Raw genomic sequence first — 23,895 nt, 5'->3', positions numbered from 1 at the left:
TAAAAAAAAATTTAAGTTTATATATTTATTTTGAGAGAGTGCACGAGTAGGGTGGGGGCAGAGAGAGGGTGGGAGAGAGAGAATCCCAAACAGGCTCCGCGCTGTCAGCACGGAGCCTGATGTAGGGCTCAAACTCACTAACCATGAGATCATGACTGAGCTGAAATCAAAAGGCAGACATTTAACGAACTGAGCCACCAAGGCGCCCCTAAGTGATCCTAGGAGATGTAAATTGATAGCTCCCATTCTGGACATTGGGAGCTTCCTTTAGAGCTGATAACATGCTGGTGCCTTTTGAGACTATAAGTGAACAAAAGAATGAGTGTATTTTATGCACATGAGTTTGTAATGATCAAGTCTTGCATACTACCCCACCTCCCTCCTAGGCCAGCCCCAGAGGAGGAGAGGCCTGTGATCAAACACAGGCTGAGGATCCTCGAGGCTGCAGTGATTCTGCGGCCAGTTGTGGGGTCGTTTCTGGAATGACGATGACAGCATTTTGCGGGGACTGTGTGGAGCCTGCTGGATCCACCCTTGTCTCTTCTGGGCAGTAGGGACCTGGGAATGGGTGGGGTCTCTCAGAGGGGGTCTAGATGGAGCAGTCCCATCCCATTTTGCCCTTAGACCTTAGACCTGGACTAGCACTGACCTAGCTACTGTCTCCCCTCTCTGCCCCACCCTTGATACATTTAATGTTTTTTGTGTGTAACGTACTGATTTAGCAAGTTTCAAGACCATTTATGATAATCCAGGTTTCCTCTGGTGTTCTAGCTTTCCGCCCTGTAACAATATTCTTTCTTATAGTCTGTGCCCTTGTCTTTCCTGCCATCATCTTTGGTTTCTCTGTGTATCAGCTTTTGCTACATAACAAATCACCCTGAACCTAGTGGCTTAAAACCCAAAAAGTTATCCTTTCTCTTATTCTGTGAGCAGTAGGTGGTCTTTCTGGGCTGGATCAGCTTGTTTGTTGCTGAGTGGTCCAGCATGGACTTGTTACATGTCTGAGGTCCTGGCTGGGATAACCGAGCCCTTCTCCACGTGGCTCTCAAGGGCGAGCCAGGGCTTTATCGCATAGTGACAGCATCCCAGGTGGGTAAGAAGAGCAGCATGAGAGGCCTGTTGGGGCGAGACTTGGAGCTTGTACAGCATCCCTCCCATCCATTCTATTGGCAAAACCAAGTCAGAGTTGCCTAAAGTTCAAGGGAAATACTCTCAATGTCTTGAAATGAAGTGTGGCGGAGATTTTATGGCTGTTATGTGTGTTACCACACTGTGCTCTATCTCAGTCTCACTTTTGGTTTGTTACAGCTCTTTTGTCTTTTCTCTCGTTCCAGAGAGTTTTCTTCTTAGCTCTGACAAGGAAGCTTTGTGTCACACTGTTCGTTCCCTTCATTTCAGATTCTTTTTTTCTTTTCTAAAACTGGGGAAAATTGGTCACTCACATAGCTAATGGTGATGGTCATTCACAGAAATGTTGAATTTCTAGTTGAGATAGGAAAGGAAGCTAACCCATGTAACTGTGAGTGTGCTGATGTTTTCTAATCTGTGCCTACTCCTCACAGATAACATGGGTATTCTGGAACGTGACTGAGTAACCACTAAATTTATATAAGAGGCAAAGTTGCTCAAGATTTAACCTCAGACTTAAAACTTAAACTAGACAGTTTCCCCCAATAATTGACTATTCTTGCACTCTCATAAAAGCATTAAAGGTAGTAGAGAATAAAAAGAAGGTTTCTGCTGTCACATTGGAAGTTCCCTTAGTTTTCTAAGAGCAGAGATTGCTCTCTGCTGCCCCAGTGCTTAGCATGGGGCCTCACACCGGGTATGTGATTGCTCAGGACGTAGCCCTAACTGTAGCTGACGTACGTTTATGGAGGGTGTGCTCTGTGCTCTTTTACCCGTTGTCTCTTACCCCTCGCCAAATCCTGTAAGGTTGGTGCTGTTGGCACCTCATGGTACGGATGATAAACATGAGGCCCAGAGAGTTTATCTGCTGCAAGTCCCTCCGCCGCCCTGGGCAGAGTTAGTGGTGGTTGATTGAGGGAGGGAGGGAGCGAGTGAATGAAATGGCAGAAAACCCACAGGTGTAGATTTCATGTTGGTCTTTTACTTATAGGTATACTTTCATATTTTTGTTAAAGCTCAGTTCAAAATTTAAATATACATATATGACTGTTTCTTTTTTTTTTTCAGAGATGTGAACGAGAGAAATACAGTAAAAGGGTATGTCAAGTACTTTGTACTATATTTTACTATCTTTGTTTAATAGTTCTGAGCCTTTTAAGCATCTCTGCTCTGTATATTCTGTTGTAGATTTAGAAAATTCAACATTCTGGGCACACATACAAAAGTGATGAACATGGAGGAATCCACCAACGGAAGTCTGGCCGCCGAATTTCGACACCTGGTAGGGAGACCAGTTTTCCGTGTTTTATGCGGCGTCTGGCTTGCTAGGACTTTATTTCCGGTGCAGTGGCACTCGGTTCATGGTGCGAGGCGGACGGCACCCCCTGGGAGGCTTCCTAGAGTTTGCGGCTGGTGACTGCCCCAGCATGTGGGGGAACCTTTGTTCCTCCTCCTTGCCCCAGAACTGTTCTGTTACTGTGTTCTGCCAGTCTGTCCCCCAGAGATACTTCTTCGGGATGTGGCACTCTCGGTAACACACGCCGTATAAATCAGTGTGCGCATAACTTGTCCGTTCTCGGTGCTCTACAACCTTGCTCACTCTAGACTCCTGCAGTTTCCTCGGGATTTAGTACTGCTCCCACATCCTGGCGGCTCCCCGTGAGACCGACCCCAGGAGTCTCTCATCGGCCCAGGATTTGCACCCTTCTTCCTGGTAGTCTTGCCCACAACCACTACCTCCACTGCATTCCTCCAGGGGGTAGGGATCCAGCAGGGGTTGTAAGCAAGCAGTGCCTGTCTGCCTGCTTCCGTGGGGAGCAGGAGCTGCCGGTTGTTGTGCAGATGTGTTGGCACTGCGCCCTGTGTGCTCCCTGGGCTGGAACCTGCAGCCTTTTCATTGGCAACCATTTTGTAAGCCAGCAAACCCATGGTGAGTGAAGCTGGACCTCATAGGAGAGCCTCACTCCAGACTCGGGAGTCTGAGGATGCCCAGAGCTGCTCTCGGGGCTCCAAAATGCTTCCTTAAAACCTCAGGGATTGAAGTCCATGGGAGGGCAGTCTTAGCTGTGCCCTTAGCCTGAGGACCATGAAACAACTGATGAAGGTTAAGGGGCATCATTTGGAAGAGCTTGTATGGGGGAGGGGAGCGGGATATGATTCCCTGGGATCCTTCCAAACTCTGGTGTTCACATAGTGTCATGTCAGGCTGCTGGAAAAAGGCACTTAGGCTTCTGGGCCCACACAAGGGTCATTTCATATCTTGTTCTGCACCCTGAAAATAATTTCACATCCTTTATTCTTTCTAAGTCCTGACTTTGGTTTGTTTGTAGATGAAAACAGCAACTGTGACTGTTATCATGCTGTTTACTAAGATGGTTTCTCTTGTTCTATAGCAACTGAAAGAACAGAAAAATGCTGGCACCAGAACTAATGAGGTGAGTCTTTCTCTGTTGTGAATGGTCTCTAACCAGCAGGTCTGTCCGGGGAGGTTGGCTCAGTACCCCTGGTGGCCGGGGGTCACCTCAAAAAGGGATTCAGACCCAGCAGGGAAGAGCAGTGAGTGAGCTTTAAGACACGGTATATCCATGGTAGCAGTAAAAACACTGCATTCGTGCTTTATGGTTGTCAGAAGATTTTGCACACGACTCCTGGACCCTCACAGCACAGTGGAACAGGTATAATGGGTTTCTGTGCTACTCACATTTCACAGGCGAAGAAAGTGAATCATGGGAACTTTGTAAGATTTTGCTAAGGGTACCCGGGAATTACTGTCTGAGCTGGAATTAGAGGCTCGTCTGGGGACTCCCATGCTGAAAATGAAGCGTGGCGAGAGGGTTTTCTCTCCATTGCATTCCCTGCCTGGCGGAATGGTCTTTCTGTCAGTTTCCCTTTTAGAGCCAGATCCTCGAGGAATTATATTTGTAATGTAATATTCAGAAATGAACTACAGACAGAGGTTTGGGACGTTTTCAGCCGTTATGCCCACGTAGCACACCACCCTTCCATGCCGTGACCAGTAGTGCTCGTGTGGCAGAGTGGGACAAGCCCCGGCCAGGGCAGTGCAGAGATGTGCTATCTAGCCCTGGTTTTGATCTCTGTTCTCTTTGTGACCTTCTGAGGGCTTAGTTTCTCCTGCAAGCACAGATAGCGGCTGCTCCCCTCTGGTTCTAAGTCATGATGCCTGCATGCGATCGTTTGTAGCAAAACACTTCAAGAACTCTGTTGTATTTCTACCTAAACCAAGGACTCATGACCTGCCAGGCTTTTGCAAATCAGTCCTTCCAGTAAATAATCACACCTGGAACGCACGCTTTCCAGCCCTGTCTGCCTCAGGCTGCAGCGGAGCAGCGGGCAGAGCAGGGCTGAGAGCCAGGAAGCTTCACCTCACAAATAAACCCATCACAAGTTGCTGTTTCCCTATCCACATTTCTCTCTGGTAATCTATAACCCTTGCCATGGTTACAGAAATCTTATCTTTGAGAGAACACTGATATACGATCGTTAGAACTGGGGCATACATTGTTGAACATGGGAATTTTTTTCTGAATTGCAGCCAGCTGGGTTCAGGCTTCCTGCTGCCTGTTGCAGTGCTATTAGGCTCCTGGAATCTGCAGGATGTGTGTGTGAATCACTGTATTCCTTTTTTCTTCCTTGTCTCTTTTAAGGGCCCCCTCATCGTTACAGAAGAGCTTCACTCCCTTAGTTTTGAAACCCAGTTGTGCCAGCCTGGTTTGGTCATTGACCTCGAGGTGAGACTTCCGTGCTTCAGACACGGAAAACTTTATTTTTACATTTAACTGTTAGGCGCAGTGTTTATTCTCAATTTTTGTTTTAGACACATTTACTTAATTGCTAAAAAAAGATGGTATTTTTCAGCTAATACTACCTTGACATTAATTGAATGGTTCAGGAAGCTGGAGAGCTGAATTCACCTTGAGATGTCCTATGTTGATTTTTTTATACAAAGCACGGAGACTTGTTTCTTAACTGAAAGATCTAACAAAAATAAACTATGAACAAAAGAATTTAGCTTTACATTTTTAGTTTTCAAATATAAAATACGTGCAAATTTACAAGTAATCCCTTGGTTGGTTTTGAGCTTACACAGCAGTCTGAAGGTGATATTTCTGTGATTCTGACAATTTCAAGGTCTTTGTCATCTTTTAGACGACCTCTCTGCCCATCGTGGTGATCTCCAATGTCAGCCAGCTCCCGAGTGGCTGGGCCTCCATCCTGTGGTACAACATGCTGGTGACAGAACCCAGGGTATGGAAAACATGCCTGCTTTTGTATAGATGTTAACCGAAGACCCCAGGGTCTAGCTTCTGTGCATCTCAAAGAGTCCCTGAAGACCAGATGTTGAGAGAAAAGTGACATAACTGGAGTGACATCGTTAGGGATCTTGAGTAATTCTGGATTAGGGAAGCATGTATATGTATTAGAAATGAGAATTACGGTTTTCCTTCTATGTGAATAAGCTCAGGCAATAGATTTCTTACAACTTTTACTGGGGAAGAGCTCATTTATTGCTTTTATTTTTTAAAAATGTATACATCTGCTAAACAAGCATGCTTCATTTTTTTTTCTTTTACGCATGCTCCATTCTAAAGTGGATAGTCACTGTTGATTAATTATGGTTGATTCTTGTTATTCCTTGTGCTTACATCCTTTTTTTTTTTTAATATAATTTATTGTCAAGTTAGCTAACATACAGTGTATACAGTGTGCTTTTGCCTTCGGGGATAGATTCCCACGATTCATCACTTACATACAATACCCAGTGCTCCTCCCCAGAAGTGCCCTCTTCCATGCCCATCACCCATTTTCCCCTCTTCCCCCGATCCATCAACCCTCAGTTTGTTCTCTATATTTAAGAGTCTCTTATGGTATGCGCTTACATTCTTTAAAGTCACCGTGAACACTGAATTAGCAAATACTGAGCAATTGCTACTGAGCTGCTCAACGCATGGCTTTGTTGCTGTGTGTTTCCTGTTGAAAGACACCTTCCCTAATGTATTTGTTGGCTTATTAATATTGAACTCACGGCCAACAGCACTCTGACTCATGCCTGAACAAAGCTCCTCTAGCACATGTGTTTTCTCCATACAGGTGTATTGTGGCCATCTTGCAGTTAGAACAGCAGACAGCACTTCAGCACTATACTTGGGACCATTTTAAAAATGAAATTTTTAAAAACCAAAAAAACCCACAAAAAGGCTAAAAACATGGCACTAAATAGACCTCAAAAAGGACACTTGCTTATGGTATAAGAGCTGAAACAAGAAGGCAGTTGCTCTGTTTGATAAGTGTTGCTTTGTCTGACCTCTCCTGGAAACATACGTGTTGGGGACTCAAATCTTTCTACTCATTGATATGTCCACCCATTCACAAATGAGCCCAGAAGTGCCGTGAGTAATGATTTGGGGGTTAAAGTAACTTTGAATGAGTAGGTTGAATTCACAAATGTGAATCTGCAAATAACAAGAATCAACTGTGTTTCTCTTCTGTGAAAACTGTGTGTCACAGAAACCAGAACTGAACTTTGAGACAGATCCATGTTTTAGTGCCTTGCTTATGACCACTGACCTTACCTTTTGGGTGTTTTCTCTCCAGAATCTGTCCTTCTTCCTGAACCCGCCCTGTGCACGATGGTCTCAGCTTTCAGAGGTGCTGAGTTGGCAGTTTTCTTCTGTCACCAAAAGAGGTCTGAATGTGGACCAGCTGAACATGCTGGGAGAGAAGCTACTTGGTATGAACTTTTTATGTATATAAAAATTGAAATTTATAAAAATATCTCAATTTGTTCTTTTTCCCTCTTTGCTGTCTATTTTGTTCAAGATAGAAGAGTGTCAAAAAAAAATGTGTGGGCTTTTCCAGCTGCAGCTTATTATAGCTAAATGAGAACTATAGCTCACCTTGGAAGGACGTATAGATCTGATAAAAGACTTAAATGAATCATTTCCTGATTATCTCATATTAACATTTCTGAGTAGGTTTCCTAAGGGAAATATTTTTGAATTACGTAAAATACATTAGTTGTGGCTAAAAGAAGTTCCTTGATAAGAAAGATGAAGTCTTATTAACCTTGGGGAGAAAAAAACCCAAGTACCCAGCATGGTAAGAATAATAAGTAAGGTCCTGGGGCCACCCACCGCATAGCATACACCCAAGACCCTTGCCTCAGGTGGCCCAGGTACATGGAGACACTGTCCACATCAGGATGAAATCCTTGAGCAGCAGTTTTGCGTGATTGGCAGGATCCAGCCATGATAGATAATTCTCTTTCAGGAGCTAATACCGTGAATTTATTAGTCTTCCACATAAGGCGATCCGAGACCTGCTAGTCTCAAGGTCAAATCTTGGATGAATGGGACTATCTGAACTATTTCTTTAAAAATCCATAGGCAGCTTTTTTCCAGATTTGCTTTCTGTACAGGAGAATTGTGTGTATTGCAAATACCAGTAGACTTCCTAACTACGTAGCTCTCAGCAGTGCCTTCTCGTGGCCATGTAACTGTCACAGTGGGGTCTTACACTATTTAAGAAGATGTAAGAAATTACATTGCTCCATTTCCTTATTTGGTGTGAATAAAGACTTATCATTTCTGCCTATAAAGGCTTATTTGTGGTTCTCTGCAAAGAGAGGTGATGGGTTCACCACCTTGTAGTACAGCCTTGGCTGCTTTAATTCATGTAGCTGGCAACCCCTAGGCTTCCTTCCCCCTCATTTCTCTCCCTTGACTTTTGATTTGCGTCAGCCTCCCGAGTCCATGTCCCATCTGGAGGAGGGCCGAGAGAAGTGCCAAATGATATCCAAGATAAGCTTGAAAAGCCAAGTGTCAGTTAAATAGATCACCTAGGGGTGATCTTGGTCTTAGTTAGAAGTTTGAGCGAGCTCTGGAGGACCACTGGGAGAGGAGCCTGCTGAGGAAGGAGGAGGCAGTGGGAGAGGATACTGCACTGAGAGGGACGACTGAGGCTTCTCCAGAAAGCATAGTTGATTAGCATTAATGTGTCTGAGAATATCAACCGCGTACATACAGTCTTCCTCTTTGGGGTGTTGGCTCTTTTCTTTGAAAGGAAATACAAGAGCTATCAGTGTAACCAAAGCTTCAGAATCAGTGTTTTGTTTCCTGAAACAGCTTATTTTTATTTGGCTAGGTCCTAATGCTGGCCCCGATGGTCTCATTCCGTGGACGAGGTTCTGTAAGGTGGGTGCCCTTGGGTCGTACCCTCTCTGAGTGCTCGCTCCCTGTTGAGGTTCTCGTAGTTTTTGCTGTGGTAGTGATTTAACTGTGTGCTTATTTTGGCATGTTTGTCTCTGGCCCATGGAACCCCTTGGGCAAGTTGTTTACTTTCCTTCAGTGGAGAAGGTCAGTCTCCAAGTGTGAGTCGGACAGGAAGGGCCTGTGTGTGTGATAACATTCTTTCATATCTGAAATGAGTCTTGTGTTTACTCACACGGATACCTTGCCTGGCAGCATTTTAGCCCCGTTCATGAGAAATGTGTGCTCTGTGCCGGATTGCACAGCCTGATGGGCCAGATGAGTTTCCCCAACCCTGCTCAAGCAGAGGGACCAGTTGGAGGGAATAATCAGACCCCATGGGGGTCACCAGACGGTGCTGACAAGCTCAGGCTACTGCATTTTACTAGTACGAGGGCAGCTTTTGTTCTGCGTTCACCCTAGAGGTCATTCCCTGGCTGGTTCGCTGCAGTTTAGAGAGGGAAGCAGAGCCTGGCCCAGGAAATAGCCTGGTGTCTGCAAGCTGATAAGGGGAGGGGCGGCTCTGGAGGGGACAGCGTTAGTTTTGGCAGCTGGGCAGGCTTTGCAAATTAAAATCCAATCTGATGGTGGGAAGAGGCCTGGTAAGTCACTATTTTGAATTTCCTTGTTCCTAATGTGTGCGTTTGTACACTTGCAGGAAAATATAAATGACAAAAATTTTCCTTTCTGGCTTTGGATTGAAAGCATCCTTGAACTCATTAAAAAACACCTGCTCTCTCTCTGGAATGATGGGTAAGGGCCACGGATAGATTTATTTTTGAAACCTATTTTTAGCACACACTTCCTTACTGTAAGGCTGAGACAGGCCTGACCTGGACAGACCTCATTATTTGACAAGACTGGTGTGCATCTCACAGAAATGGATGCTTCCAGGCCATCCCTTCAGGGCTTCATGATAGTGGAACCTCATCAGATTAAACTTATGCATATGCATAGTATTATGCATATGTATTTTTAACATTTAATTAAAAACGTTTTAGTGCCATTCATGCGTTCACTCATTTAACAGAATTTCTTAAGTACCTATGTACTATATTGCCCTTAGGAAAGAAGAAAAACTTTTTTAACTTGGTGAGTTGTTTTTATCTAACTTATTCCACGGTCAGTTGATGCTTCAACAAAGGCTTTAACTTGGTCAGAAGTGCTAGAACATAGAAATATATTGTTTGAGTTTTTCTCTCCAGTATATAAGATGCAGAAATTCAGACATTTTCATGGCCTGTAAAAATCATCAAGTGAAAAAAAGGTCATCAGATAAACATAAAAGGCTCATTAATCCAGCAAATATTTATTGATCATCTGTCGCATCCTATTGGCACTGTGTTAATGATTTTTTTAGACTTAAGCATACAAGTATCTAAGTGAAATACATCCCCAAGTGTCAATTAAATAGGTTTTAAAACATCTAAAATACACATTTTTATCCTATGTTCTTTTGCCAAGTTTCAGTAATCTAGTTCACTTGTAAGTTTGCGTGAAAATTCAAAACCTGGCTGAATTTCAGAGTACTTCCTCAATCTGCACACCCAGGTGTATCGTGGGCTTTATCAGCAAGGAGCGAGAGCGTGCCCTGCTGAAGGATCAGCAGCCAGGGACGTTCCTGCTGCGGTTCAGTGAGAGCTGCCGGGAAGGGGCCATCACGTTCACGTGGGTGGAGCGGTCCCAGAACGGAGGGGGTAAGTGAGGGCCTGTGCCTCCACTAGCACCATGCGCGTGAAAGTCCTTCCTCATCGCTGCAAATCAACTTGTACAAATAATGAGCTTTTGACATAAAATTACAGATCCTACACTTACCCCCAACTGAGCCTCCCAGATAGGATTTAATACATTGCCTTGAATATTTGTGATTCACTGCCTGGGACGTACTGTGGAAATGATGGTTTTTAAAAGGCAAGGCCAGGAGTGCCTGGGTGGCTCAGTCGGTTAAGTGTCCGACTTCGGCTCAGGTCGTGATCTCGTAGCTAGTGATTCAAGTCCTGCATTGGGCTCTGTGCTAACAGCTCACAGCCTGGAGCCTGCTTTGGATTCTGTGTCTGCCTCTCTCTCTGCCCCTCCCCTGCTTGCTCTCTGTCAAAAATGAATAAACATTTTTTTTTTTTTAATTTTTTTTTTTCAACGTTTATTTATTTTTGGGACAGAGAGAGACAGAGCATGAACGGGGGAGGGGCAGAGAGAGAGAGGGAGACACAGAATCGGAAACAGGCTCCAGGCTCTGAGCCGTCAGCCCAGAGCCCGACGCGGGGCTCGAACTCCCGGACCGCGAGATCGTGACCTGGCTGAAGTCGGACGCCTAACCGACTGCGCCACCCAGGCGCCCCTAAACATTTTTTTTTAAATAATAAATAAAAGACCGGGCCAGGTTCTTCTCTTTTCGTCAGGGTTGTTATCTGTAGATGAAGGATGTGAGTCAGCATGACTGGCAACCAGTTTTGGGAGGAAACCCACTTTGTACAGGCACATGCTTCCAGACTCGCTGTGGGGGATCCCATGTGGGAGCACACCTGCAGGCAGGCTCTGTGAGGGGTCCTGGGGACTGGGTGCAGCCCTCCACTCTGCCTTCAAACAGAGCAAGTGCAAGTTCGTCTTTGCTCTGCCTTGGGTTTCTGTGGCTAAAAGGCCCCGAACACCTTCACATTATGGAACAGGTTTCTGGGGAGGAGGCTGAACAGCAGAGATGGAGAATGACAGAGACAAAATGGTTCCTTTTCTCAGTTGCTTATAGTTTGCTGTATTTGAGGGACTGGAGGAGAAACTGATTTGTTCCAATGACTCTTCTGCTTTCGGTGGAAGGATGCAACAAGATGGGATACTTTTCTTGTTCTGGTTTTTTTTTTTTTTTTTTTTTTTTTTTTTCTCCAAATAAAAATACAGGAAAGCTGGGGTTAGGGCACAGTGTAGGCAGTAGACATTAGAAGCTGCCTTTTCACCTTGTCTGCAGGTAGTGCCTTTCCTCAGCTGACTGAGGGATGGAACTAGCAAAGCAGGCATGGAGGAGGACATCCTTGGCAACCAGAAAGCCTAAGCAGGCCAGCACCAGCTAGTGAGCTTTAGGGTGCCCGCGTAGTCTGAAGTTGTAGAACAGAGCCCCCATAGCATCTGACCAGCAGCCCCTGGAATGTGTGCACCCAGAAGCGAGCTTCTGGATCAGTTAGGAAGCAGGATTCAAATGAAGTCTGCAAATAAGTCCACGAGTGAATTAAACTGGTTTATTACAGTAAGGATTAGAAGAAAAAGTAGTAAATAGGGTCTTTTTTTTATTTGTTTAAAAAATTGTTTTCCACGTATTGGCATCATTTATTTCAATAAAAAATTTCATTTTCCAGTCTGAAAAGAAAAACAACCAGAAAGTGAAATTGTTTTTTATTAACTTACTCTGTGACTTGAGCCAAGGTGGCCAAATTAGTATTTATTTTTCTGCCTGTGGTTGGATGCATCATGAAAGATTCAGGCTGCTAAAGATGTTTAATAATCCTCTCCTTGCCAGGTTTACAAGTTGCACCAAATGATGACAAATGCAGTGTTGTTGCATTACTAGCAAGTAAATGGCTGCCTTTATTTTTCCTGTTTCTAAGAAAGGATTGTAATTTAGAAGTAGAGGGGCGTACTGTATTGTAAATCCTCTACTGTGCTTAGTTCTAACCAGGTTCACTCACATCCACAAACTCTGCAATGTGTTGTTTCTCTCCTCTAGTGTTTTGGGATAGTCCGTGGGACTCACTGAGCTCTTCTTTTCAGAACCTTACTTCCACGCAGTGGAACCCTACACGAAGAAAGAACTTTCTGCTGTTACTTTCCCTGATATTATTCGCAATTACAAAGTCATGGCTGCTGAAAATATTCCAGAGAATCCCCTGAAGTATCTGTATCCAAATATTGATAAGGACCATGCCTTTGGGAAATACTACTCCAGGCCAAAGGAAGGTATGTGGGGAAAGCATGTAATCATTGCCCTGATGAGCAATAGCACAGTTCAGTCATTCCTGGTGCCTATGTTCTCATTTTATTGTTAATCCAAAGGTTTGCTAGAGACAGGGTTTAATAACACACACTGCTCTTACCTTCCTGTAAGTACGCGGTGCCTGCATAGACTTCACCCACGCCCTGTCATTAACCCAGAGCTTTCTTTTGAATCGCTGCAAGCAGGCTTCCCAAAGATGGTATAAACCCAGCATAGTTGAAACATGTTATTTGGTCTGATATGGATAGTAAGAAATGAACAAATAACGTCTTATTTTAAGGGGTGTCGAAAAAGTCCATTTTGGTCTTGTGTATTTGTTACACTGTTACCTTTTCTACATGGAAAGAGGTGAATGGCAAGAACACCATGGCCAACTCGTTTATTACCAGCCTGTTCCTGTAAAATTAGGGAACTAAGGCCCAGGAGAAGGAAAACAGTTCATTCAAGGTAATCCAGTTAATCTATTAGATCGTATTATTTCTAGTGATTATTGTTAAGAGCACACCTAGGCTTAGAACACAGGTCACCTGCTTCTCCATCTTCACTGAATTGCATTTCAGAACGTTCAAGTTAGACTGATCTGGTTTGGAACACGCCAACAAATTTTATTACATTTTAGAAGCCGGCATCTCAATATTAGCGCAATTGCTTTGGGAAGAAGACGCCCCCAGCTTCACCTTGACAGCTGTGTGTATCACACCAGCCAGGCCAGGACCAGAACACCAGACAGAACTTCACACGTCTGGGGCTCCAACTCCTGCGGGATGTCAAGCCTGGGAAGGAGAAACCTCTCAGCTTGACTTCTGTACCAAGCTCCCCTCCCTTCCCTTTGACTTGCTCCTACATTCCCCCCAGGATTTCAGGTGACCCAGGCAGGGAAGTCACAACCCTTTAAAGTTACGGCACTCTAACCTGACTGTCAAGAAAAATGGTAAAACTTTCATGAAAGAATGTTGACCATCTGTTGTTGTGTGAGGTCTGCTAACGGAAAGCTGTACCCGATGTGTTTGCTTCCAGCTCCAGAACCAATGGAACTTGATGGCCCTAAAGGAACTGGATACATCAAGACTGAATTGATTTCTGTGTCTGAAGTGTAAGTGAACACAGAAGAGTACCATGTTTAAACACCTCAATCCAGCCCTGCTCCTGGCTGGGGCCTGGTGAAGATGCTTGTACTTTGCTTTTTCGTTGTAATTGCTGCTGCTGCCGCCACGGTCGGACTTGTTGGAAAGATCCTAAATAGAGATCCCGGTGTCACTGCCTATCAGAATTAAACTGCCTTTATAAACAAACAAAAAAAGAAAAGAAAAGAAAACCACCCAAGGTTGTTTTTAAGGTTTATAAGTTCCCTCCAAACTGATACTTTGAAAAAGTATAAATAAAATGAACAAAAATTGATCAGAGTGGGAAAGTAGTTTTTTTCAATTGAGGAAAGGCCAAAGTGATGATTGAGATACACTTTTTCCGCTTGCTTTTATTTTGTTGTTTCATTTTGTAAAAGGTAGAAAAAAATTTGGAAAAGTCATTGTCAGTTATTTGGCCTGCAGCACTGTCTTGGGGTGAATGGATGTAGCCTTCATGTAAAAACACTCTGGAGCAGCTTTATCTGCATACAAACCTCAAGGTAGGGATGAGGGACTCCCCAGACATTTCTCTGGTGCCTGTGGGGCCACGGGCCGCCCCGAGGCATCATCCTCTCAGGGTGACACCCCGCACACGCTCCCACACAGGTCCAACCAGGCAGAAGCGGCACAGGGTCCAGTCTGGCTATTTCCCACTCACATCTCTAGAGTCCCGTACGTTTCCCAAGGGGCTGGGCTGGGGACGCGAACCTCCCGCAATCTGTGCTTTTCCCGACGTACCGTCCGAGTGTATGCACTCAGCTGAACTGAAAGTGTCCAGTGATGATTCCGTCGCAGGCCGAGGACGAGGTGTCCCAGTGTGCCTCTAGACGTTAACATCTCCTTCTCCTTTCTCCCCGTTTTAGTCATCCTTCTCGACTTCAGACCACAGACAATCTTCTCCCCATGTCTCCTGAGGAGTTTGACGAGGTGTCTCGGATAGTGGGTCCTGTAGAATTCGACACTATGGTGAGTACCCGCGAGGGTGTTCTCCGCGCTCACGGACCGCGTGCTCTGTGAGGCTGGGAGGGCGCCCGCAGACCCCTGGCTTGTCTGCTGCATGCTGGAAGGAGCCTCTGCCAGCCAGGGCGCTTTCTAGATCCGCGTGACGCGTCGGAGCCTGGTGCGCTTACACGGGCCACGTGGTCCCCGGGAGCCTTGTTCCCGGTGCTCTCTGCCCTTCCGAGAACCAAATGGCATCTCAGATATTTAAAAGTTCCCCTTCTGCCCTTCCAAGTTGTCCTTGTAAAGTTCTTCATATATTAAGGAGCTAAGACTTCTCTGGTAAGAAACCGTTTTCCTCCGGCCTGTTACTTCAGCGCTGTGTCTGGGTAAAGAAGTGCCGTTTTTCTTAAGGGAGAGGACTGGCCCTTGGTGGCTACGATAATGACAGACGCCTCACCAGCAGCGATGAAACGGCTTCACCTGCTTCACACTTGAGAGCTAATCTGTACAGCTCGCCCCTGCCAGGAGTAGATGGTTCCAGGAGTGACAGAGTTATGAGTGCCATGACCACAATAGGAACAGGGCTGTCCACAATAGAGAGGATCTCCCTCTGGGAGAGTGTTTCAGTAAATCAAATAGTATTGTTTGCCTGTCAGACTGAAATCCTTCCTCCTAAAGCCTTTTTTCAGTTGGCTGGAATTTTGCTGATGGTGTTTAATTTTAAGCTCTCTCCCACATGAAGCGATTCCAGTGTGTTTTTAAACATGTGTTTAATCCTTTAAAAAACTCCTCTCTGAGTTATTGCTATCATTTCTTCATCACTGTGTACCTGGGGCCTGCATAGACCGTGTGCTCAGTAACGAGGGAGGGGGTCAGGGAAGGCAAAGGAGAGCGGGACAGAGGGGCCGCTGTTCAGATGCCCAGGGTCATTCAGCCACGTGTTCAGGGAAGACGTGTGTGTGACCGTAGCACCTGTTTGGAGTCAAGTTTCTGGAATGTAACTTTTTTCTTGGTCCTTTTTTCTCACCTGAAGAAGCACGGGATAAAATCTTCAGGGATTGTAATTTCTTACACCTTTCTGATTGTTGAGAATGACAAAAAGTCACTTCTGTTCCTGTTGGCATGTGTAAAATGAACCTTTTATATGTGCGAGGATGCACCCTCTGTTGGAAGGTATCCCCCGACTCTGCTAAAAAGTGCCTTATGAGCCTGACACAGAAATGGAACAATATGTAGAAAGCCCTGTTCCAAGGATGTACCATCTGTTGGTGGCACCACAAAATGGCAGATCTTCTTTTGCACCTTCTTTGTTGTTCCTATGCAAGTTACATTATCATCGTGACCATCATTAATAGGTGACACTTACTAAGCACTTGCTGTGTACCGGGCACTCCACAGGTAGGAACTTATTCAGTCTTCACAACCACCTTCCGAGTTAGGTGTTATTGTTATTCTCACTTTTACAGTGTGGTAAAGAGCCACCCCACTCCCCAAAACTGTATAACTTGACTAAGATCAAACAGCTAGTGAATGATGGCATGAATATTTGAATCCACCTGATGATGTGTCTCTAGTGTGCATGCTCTTGTCCACTCTCCTGGAATGCCTCCCAGAAAAAGCAGAGCTTTGTTTCATTCAAAACATCCACCATAGAGAAGCTGTTTGCACAGGACTGAGTAGGTCTTGGGTGAGAGGCCTGTGTTTGGGATTTGGAAGTCAGAGCTCCAACTCTGTCATCACCATTATTCCCCTTGACCTTGAGAAAATAAGATGGATTAGTTGCCCCACTCTTTGCAAGCAGTGTGACTGCTTTCTCTCTGCTCTTGGAATGATACTGTCAGAGCAATTTAAATACTCTCAATAAATGCCAGGAAATGGTTTTATGGTCTCTGGATGACCCCCCATGGCCATTCCATGCCATTCCGGATGATTTCCTTCATTCCATTTGTAGGGGGAAATAAACCTATTTTATGCGCGTGCACGCGCGCGCGCGCACACACACACACACACACACACCCCTCCAGCCTAAATCTTCAGAAGACCAAAAGAGCTAGAAGAGACTATAATATGGGCATGGCACTGGCTAGACAAAATAAGAATTGGATTACTCTCCAAATTTTGTCTCACATCATCTGTCCTCAACCGTGGCCACGATTTCCATTCAGCGTCTCCTGGCGTGAGGGCAGATGCTCCGAAATGGAGCTCCCTCTCTGAGAGCTGGCTCTTTCCGCCACGTCTGGAGGCGGCAGCTCTGGACTATGGTCAGGAACAGGAGCGGTGCAGGCTCCGGAGGAAATTGTCCAAGAGAGACAGAGCACCAGTGTTTTCTGCAGGATGACTTATTTGTTTAGTCTGGATTTCCTGTACAATAAACTTTTTCCTCTGGGACTACATGAGAAACAGTCTACTCTCCTAGAGGCCTCTGGTCAAAGCCTGGTCAAAGTACAACAGGAACATCGGTTAATCATCTGCTATTTCCCATCTACCACACTAGGTATTGCACATGTTACCTGATTTATTCCTCTCAGCGTACCTTTATGCTTAACAGTTTAGTCTTGTGGGTTTTTTTTTTTTAACGTTTATTTATTTTTGAGAGAATAGAGAGAGGGAGAGAGAAAGAGAGAGAGTAGGGGAGGGGCGGAGAGAGAGAGGGACACAGAATCCAAAGCAGGCTCCGGGCTCTGAGCTGTCAGCACAGAGTCCCACATGGGGCTTGAACCATGAGATCATGACCTGAGCCGAAGTCAGATGCTTAACCGGCTGAGCCACCCAGGCACCCCTAGTCCTGTGTTTCTGTCGGTATTCTGGGCCCCACATGATTTCCTCGTGTTGGGTGGCGTGGCTGTTGTAGAACGTTCAGCGGCATCCCTGGCCTCTACCCACTAGTTGTGGGTCGTGACACACCCAGTCATGACCATCATGAATGTCTTCAGACATTGCCAGAGGACAGAGTCATCCCCAGCGGAGAGCGCCTGGTCTAAGGGGAGAGCCCAGCATGGAGCTGAGATGGAAGTCAGTGGCAGGCTGGTGTTCTTTGGGCGAGCAGCATACTGCCTACAGGGGCCCCATTCAGTGCAGCTGGCCAGGCGGCACTGCCGGAAGAGGCGAAGGGACTCCTAATAATTCTGCTTCTCTAATGTGTGCCTGAAAGACATTCATTTATCATTCCTACTTCGTGGCCTTTAAGGAGATTCACCACCTCCCCCACATCCCGTCCTCCCTCTGGCATAGCGCGCAGCGTTGCCTCACCCGTTTTTACACGAGCAGATTTGCCACGTTGCTCTGCCCCCAGACTTGCACAACAGCAGAAAGCTTTATATGGCCTGGACGAACTGACAGAATTAAGCCGGCAGGCTGCAGAGGAATAATCCACCAGCTTAGATAAAAAAGGTCTCGATTAGTCCAGGAAAAAGGGTGCATAGCACATGCTGAAGGCCCTCTAATTCCATGGTGGTTATTTGCTGTTCAAAGTGTCTTCTTGCTTGCTACCCCACTGTAGAACAGACAAGGGTGTTAAATAAATGAATCTGCATTTCATGAGAGCAGTGTAATAAACTTAACCACATTTTATCTTTTCACAGATGAATGCAGTATAGACCATGAATTTTTCTCATCTTCTCTGGCGACATTTTTCCTTCCCATCTGTGATTCCCTCCTGCTACTCTGTTCCTTCACATCCTGTGTTTCTAGGGAAATGAAACAAAGGTGAACAAATTTGCTGCAACCTGTTGATAGCAAGTGGATTTTTCCCTAATTTCACAAACGTCTGTTACTCTGAAGGGCTTCATGCATCTTATGAAAGGTAAAATTGAAAGGCCCTCCCCATAGAGTGGGTTTTAGAAATGAAAAATATCCAGATAACACTGAAAACATGAGGACTAGAATGAGAATCCTTTGGGAAAAGGGAGAGGGGGGTGGTGGCTTAGTAGCATTTAGTAAATGCTGTGCACAAAGTCCATGCCCAGCTGTTACAGGTTGTTGGATAGACCACATGGTCATATAGGGAACTTCTTGATGTAGGATTGGCACACTCCTATTCCGGAGAATTCTTATTTGTTCCCTCTGCTTTAAATATGGCTGGACGTTTTCCATTGGTTTACCTATGGAATAGTTCAGAGCTAAGTTGAGTAGAAGTACATAAACTGTTTACCAAAGGTAGCCATCCTGTGTCTAGAGGCAGGGATACAAGCTGTGTTCTTCCACACTAGCCATTTAAAGCTAAAAGCAAATTCTCTCTCTTGGGAGAATTTGCTTTTCTGTTTGTTATGGCATGATGTTACTGGCTAGTATCAGTAGAAGGAAATATATTTTCCAAATTCATAAGTAGTTTTTTTCTGTTTAAACCTTAATATCCAAAGCTGCCTATCTCCTGCCTTTATCATGGTCCCTAGTAAATGAAATTGTCTTCCCACTTCTATTCAAGGGAGCCAGGCTGTTAACAACAGCTCTCTCAAGGCAAAATCCTGTTTTTATGCAAAAAGTTGAAGTTAAGACCAACTCAGAAATTTAATTCATTGTTTCTTAAATGGGTTAATTTGTCTTTATTGTTATTAGTTGGTATTTAGTCTTAGGCATAAACTTTTCAAATCTGGAAGAAAAAATAGTAATTGACAAATAATTAACCAGAGATAATATGAGAATCAAATCATTTGAAAACTCGTCCTGTATAACTGCATTGAGAATTGCATGTTTTTCACTGATAAATGTGTGTCTCTGACAAATACATTTGCAAATGGTTCCATTATCTCTCCTGTGCTTTTTCTAGACTGCTTTCTGATGTTTTGTGAAGTGTGTTTTGTCATTTACCCTCTTTCTTCACCTGCACTGACACAGGTCAGTGGTTGAGCAGGGCGGGTCTGACAGGCTCCTCCAGATAACTCTCACACACTGCTGGCTTTGTAGCGGGGCCCTCATTTCCCCCGCTGTCACCACCACAGTTACACTGTTGTGTGAAAATGCCATATTGTTCTGGGGGGGGACGAAGTTTCTTGAAGTCTATTTTTAAAATTAAAACCAAAGTTCACGTATTGCATTTAATACAATATGCACATGGCGCTTTCCTCCTCTCGGTTTTTACATAAGACCCACATGAGTCTGGCTGGCTTTGCACGGACTTTTTAAATTGAAATGAGGAAGGAACACAGAAGAGCACATTAACAAAGGTATTGCTTCTAATTGTTGGCATTTAACTATTCGGTATATTTTTGCCCTTGGAGAACAACCTGGCACGGTTTCATTTTACTGCGCCAGCCCAGAGGTTTTGTTTACTCTTAACAAGTATTGAAATTCGATTGTTAGTCTCTTATGAACGGCATTCGGTGTAAAGATTTTAAAAGTTACTGGCATTAAGTACAGGTTTGATGTTTTTCTCATTTTTGCCTACTTATGATTAAATGTAAAAATGTGTGAGTTCTTATTTTTAAGCAAGGTTAATAACAGCGCGTTCCTAAGCGCTGCCCCTGCCCAGCCTGCTCACAGTCAGAACCGCGGTGGCGGAAGGGACAGGGGAAGACAGCAGGCAGGAGGCATTATTGGAATAAGCTGCAGTGTGCACCATAAAAAGCAAACAAAAAAAAGTGCTCCAGTCTTGCTGACCACAGCTGCCTCCAAACGCACGAATCATTTGGCAGTTATTTTGAAACGAATTTTGGTACTGCTGATACAAGTTTTTAACTTAAAAATACATGTAAAGTGGGACTCTGGCTTGTCTCCAAAGCCGCATCTCAGCCCCACATCCCAGGATTGGAGGAGCTAGCTCTTCCTGAGGAGTCACTGCGCCCACACCAAAAGGGGCCATTTTTCTCCAAAGATGTTGGAAACTAGAAAGCCATGACCTTCTCAAAGTAAAAGGCACCGTGTGCCGGAAAAAAAAATAGTGTGATGAAAGACATAATCGCCACTTAGACACAAATGTGGCAGGTTAAACTTAACTATTATCTGAAGAGTCGTCAGGGAAGAGTGGTGGAGACTTGAATTCTGGCATCGTAACAAATAGGACCGTTCTCATCTCTGCATCTGCAGTATTTACATCTAGGAAATATAAAGTTTCTTCGTATAAACATAGAGAACTGTATTTCTACAGTAGATAAGGCCCTGCCTAGCCAACAGAAGTTTGTATTCTTATATAATTGATCGTTATAACGAGTCACCACCATGTAGATCCTGGCTTAGGGATATTTGTGTGTTTTAAGAGTACTTCTTATATAGTTATGTATTTGTAGAGGGTTTGCTAAGCATAGAGCTTTTATGTACCACATGGGAAAAATTTCTCCTAATATATTAAGGGAGGAGATTTCAGAGATGGCAATAAATAGATTGAGCTATTTATTTAGCATTAAATGACTGAAATCTATTTACTGCCCATGACCTAGAATGGAATATTAAGTCTTAATGAACAAAGTACTCCTTTCACATATGACTAATCCAGGGAAAACAGGAAAAACTAGAATTTGCTTTGAAAACTGTGGTACCAACTATTTGAACTAGGATGCTATTCCCAAGGTAAGGGATATATACTTGAGTGGCTTCTTTTGGTTAGTTAAGATTCATTCACTTATTAGTTCATCAGATACATAGTGAGCACCTGCCATGAGCCAAGCACTATTCTAGATTTTGAGAAACACTGGTAAACAAAACCAGACTAAGACCCCACTTTTTTGGGACTTAAGATGTTTTGAGATACTGGATATGTTCTAGTACAAGCGTCTTATGAAAACTTAAGATTTTGTGAAGCAGACATGGCCAAAAGCTGAAGATAACTTAAATGTTATATAAAAATATGCACAATTTCATAGAAATGGCATTTAAAGCACTTATAGGAAGGCTAAAGATAATAATGGTTTTTAGAACCTTCTAAGATGAATTTATATAGCTCTTACGAAAAATTTTTTTAATGTTTATTTTTTTTTGAGAAAGAGAGAGACCGAGTGCAAGTGGGGTAAGGGCAGAGACAGAGAGAGAGGGAGACACAGTCCCAAGCAGGCTCCAAACTCCGAGCTGTCAGCACACAGCCCGACACAGGGCTCAAACTCACGAACTGTGAGATCATGACCTGAGCCGATGTTGGACATTTAGCCGGCTGAGCCACCCAGGCGCCCCTATATAGCTCTTAAAAGATACAATCGATCACACTGAAGCTTCCAAATTTTGGTGAACTAGCCTCAGGTTATGTGTATGCTATACTGAGAAATTAAACATCTTACAAGATTGACCAATTGGAAAAAAAAAGAACATACTTAAGCAGTTTTAGACTTCTTAAATTTATATCGGGCATACAAATGTAAAAGTACCTAAATGGTACCTTTGACAAGAAGCTGTCAAATTTGTATTATCAAACTATGCACATTCTATATTTTTTAATGCCATCACACCACTTGAACACCCTAGTGTTGGTGTGTCTGCAGCCTTTCCCTGTTTTGTGTACATGAAGCAATCTTTTGTTACCACAACTGCTTGTCGGACTCAATTCCAGTAGACTCTTTAAAAGACATGTGGAGAGGCAGCTGGGGGAAGGCGTAGAGGCCTGGAATCAGGTTCAGGCTCCAGAATAGAAATAAAATGCCCAATCTTTGCCCCTTTGTAAAAACGGACTTAATTTTCTCATCCTTCCCATCCCAAAACACACATACCTTCCCTAATCTTCTAGTAAATCACATCCTTTATATAACTACAAAATACCCCTTCTCCTAACCTAACACATTTTTTAAGTACCACCTAACACATTCATGGGCTGCTTCCCTGTGCTTATCTGGTGTATGACTCATGAATTTACTCATTTCACTATGAGGGTTAGCAAGTGAAATTAGGAAGATTACCCAGCCATTAAAAAAATTCCACCAAAATAAGATACTCATGTCGTATCAAGAATAATTTAATTTCTTGTATTTGGTATTATTCATCTGTTTGTTTCCCCTGCACTGATGTCCTGCTTCTATCTGCAGATGTGTATATGCATAGCTCAATTTAACCACACGTTGCAGGGCTTAACATTATAGCATTTATACTTCACTTTAAAATTCCACAGAGAGGTTTTAGCTAATATGCAAGTAGCCAAGTTTTCTGTCCATAGTGGGCACAGTGTGTTAGGATGCTAGAGAACATGAGACTAAGAGTTCTGAATCACAGCTCACTCTTGGGTCTCAGCTTCATCTATGAAAGAGTGGGATTCAATTACAGATGGCTGTCTCTTCCAGTCCTAAAGTGTCAGTAATGCAGACGATTAACACTGTCTGAGTACTGTAGCAAAGCAAATTATTTTGTGACAGACAACTTTCACAGTTGAAAATGGCAGCCATGGTATTCATGTACCATCTCTGTGGTTGGAAAACCATATGCTAACCCTAAGCCCATAGACCAGGGGTTTCTGGCATTGGACGTGAATGTCATTCCATATCCCCATGAACCGATAAGGAGCTGCAGTTTTACAACTCAGCCCAAGCAGACCCTGGTGTGACAGGACTAGATTCAGCCTCCTAAACAGATGCCAAGGCTTTGTGGAAACAACCTCTCTTCTCATGAAAGGAGGTTAGAACCCCTCCTGGTGAAGGACATGTTTAACGATTGCGTTCTACAGATATTTACTGAGCATGTCCTAACTGCACAATGATAGTGTTAGCTTCTAGAGCACTGGAAATATTCCTGTCCACCCTCCCACTTTCAAGGATGAACTCCTTACCAGATTCTCTTCTTATTGTGATAACCCCAGGTGACACCTTGCATAGTACCTGGCTCAGAGTAGGCATTAGAAATGGATTTGAACCAGCCGGGGACAGTCCATATGCTCAGCAGAGTTCCCAACCCAGTGATGTAAGAGAACCTTGGTTGTTTTAAAAAAAAATTCATTTTTTACAGGGTTTTTTTTTTGATACATGTATTTATTATGCTGTAAAAAGCAACACTACCTGATTTCATTTAAAATAAATATTTCCCAATTTCAGAATACTTACAATTTATAGTTTCAAGATTAGATTCACTTTGGGAGGTTCTGGAAGCAAATACATTCATAGCTGTACAGTCCCCAGGAAGAATCTATATCCAACCTCAGGTCATTCAGCCCCTGCCAGACAGATAACAGCATCAAACGGCTGATAGCTAATCCAGCTGTGCAGCTAAAGGGCAGTGTGGGGCAGTAGCGGGATACAGCACATTACGCCCAAAAATGAGGTCATTAGAATTGAGACTACCAAAACAACAGTGTATAAGCAGCTTTAAATAAACATGACCATATAGAGAGCTCTCATGATACAGAAAAAGCACGTATGATCCCAAAGCCAAAACAAAGAGATCTTTGGAGTATACTGATGGCAGCAGTTAAGAGCACAGTCAAAAGCATTTAAACCAAGTGTACTTGTTATTACCAGCCAACAGCAAACAGCCAGAGCAGGACCCGGCATTACAGTCATAAATAAATAACCTTATGGGTAAATAAGGGCACATTTGACTAAACCACACAGATTTT

The 23,895-nt window shown here is 44.0% G+C and overlaps 1 protein-coding gene across 1 annotated transcript in view; it reads left to right on the top strand.

Annotated features, from left to right (window-relative positions):
• The window catches only part of STAT1 (signal transducer and activator of transcription 1), a 42,816-nt gene extending 23,634 nt beyond the window's left edge, over positions 1–19,182 (top strand). The window contains exons 13-25 of the mRNA XM_030326008.2: positions 2,197–2,226; positions 2,317–2,410; positions 3,522–3,563; positions 4,794–4,877; positions 5,296–5,394; positions 6,742–6,877; positions 8,290–8,339; positions 9,052–9,146; positions 9,945–10,090; positions 12,150–12,335; positions 13,390–13,465; positions 14,360–14,462; positions 18,020–19,182. Of these exons, the coding sequence (XP_030181868.1) occupies positions 2,197–2,226; positions 2,317–2,410; positions 3,522–3,563; positions 4,794–4,877; positions 5,296–5,394; positions 6,742–6,877; positions 8,290–8,339; positions 9,052–9,146; positions 9,945–10,090; positions 12,150–12,335; positions 13,390–13,465; positions 14,360–14,462; positions 18,020–18,034 (1,156 nt within the window). The 3' untranslated portion in view covers positions 18,035–19,182. The remainder of the gene's footprint in view (positions 1–2,196; positions 2,227–2,316; positions 2,411–3,521; positions 3,564–4,793; positions 4,878–5,295; positions 5,395–6,741; positions 6,878–8,289; positions 8,340–9,051; positions 9,147–9,944; positions 10,091–12,149; positions 12,336–13,389; positions 13,466–14,359; positions 14,463–18,019) is intronic.
• Positions 19,183–23,895: the final 4,713 nt, after the last annotated feature.

This window comes from Lynx canadensis, chromosome C1, assembly GCF_007474595.2.
Source record: "Lynx canadensis isolate LIC74 chromosome C1, mLynCan4.pri.v2, whole genome shotgun sequence".
In the NCBI taxonomy this organism is placed as follows: Eukaryota; Metazoa; Chordata; class Mammalia; order Carnivora; family Felidae; genus Lynx; species Lynx canadensis.
Note: the sequence above shows the minus strand (reverse complement) of the source record. Positions and strands in the feature narration are given on the sequence as shown.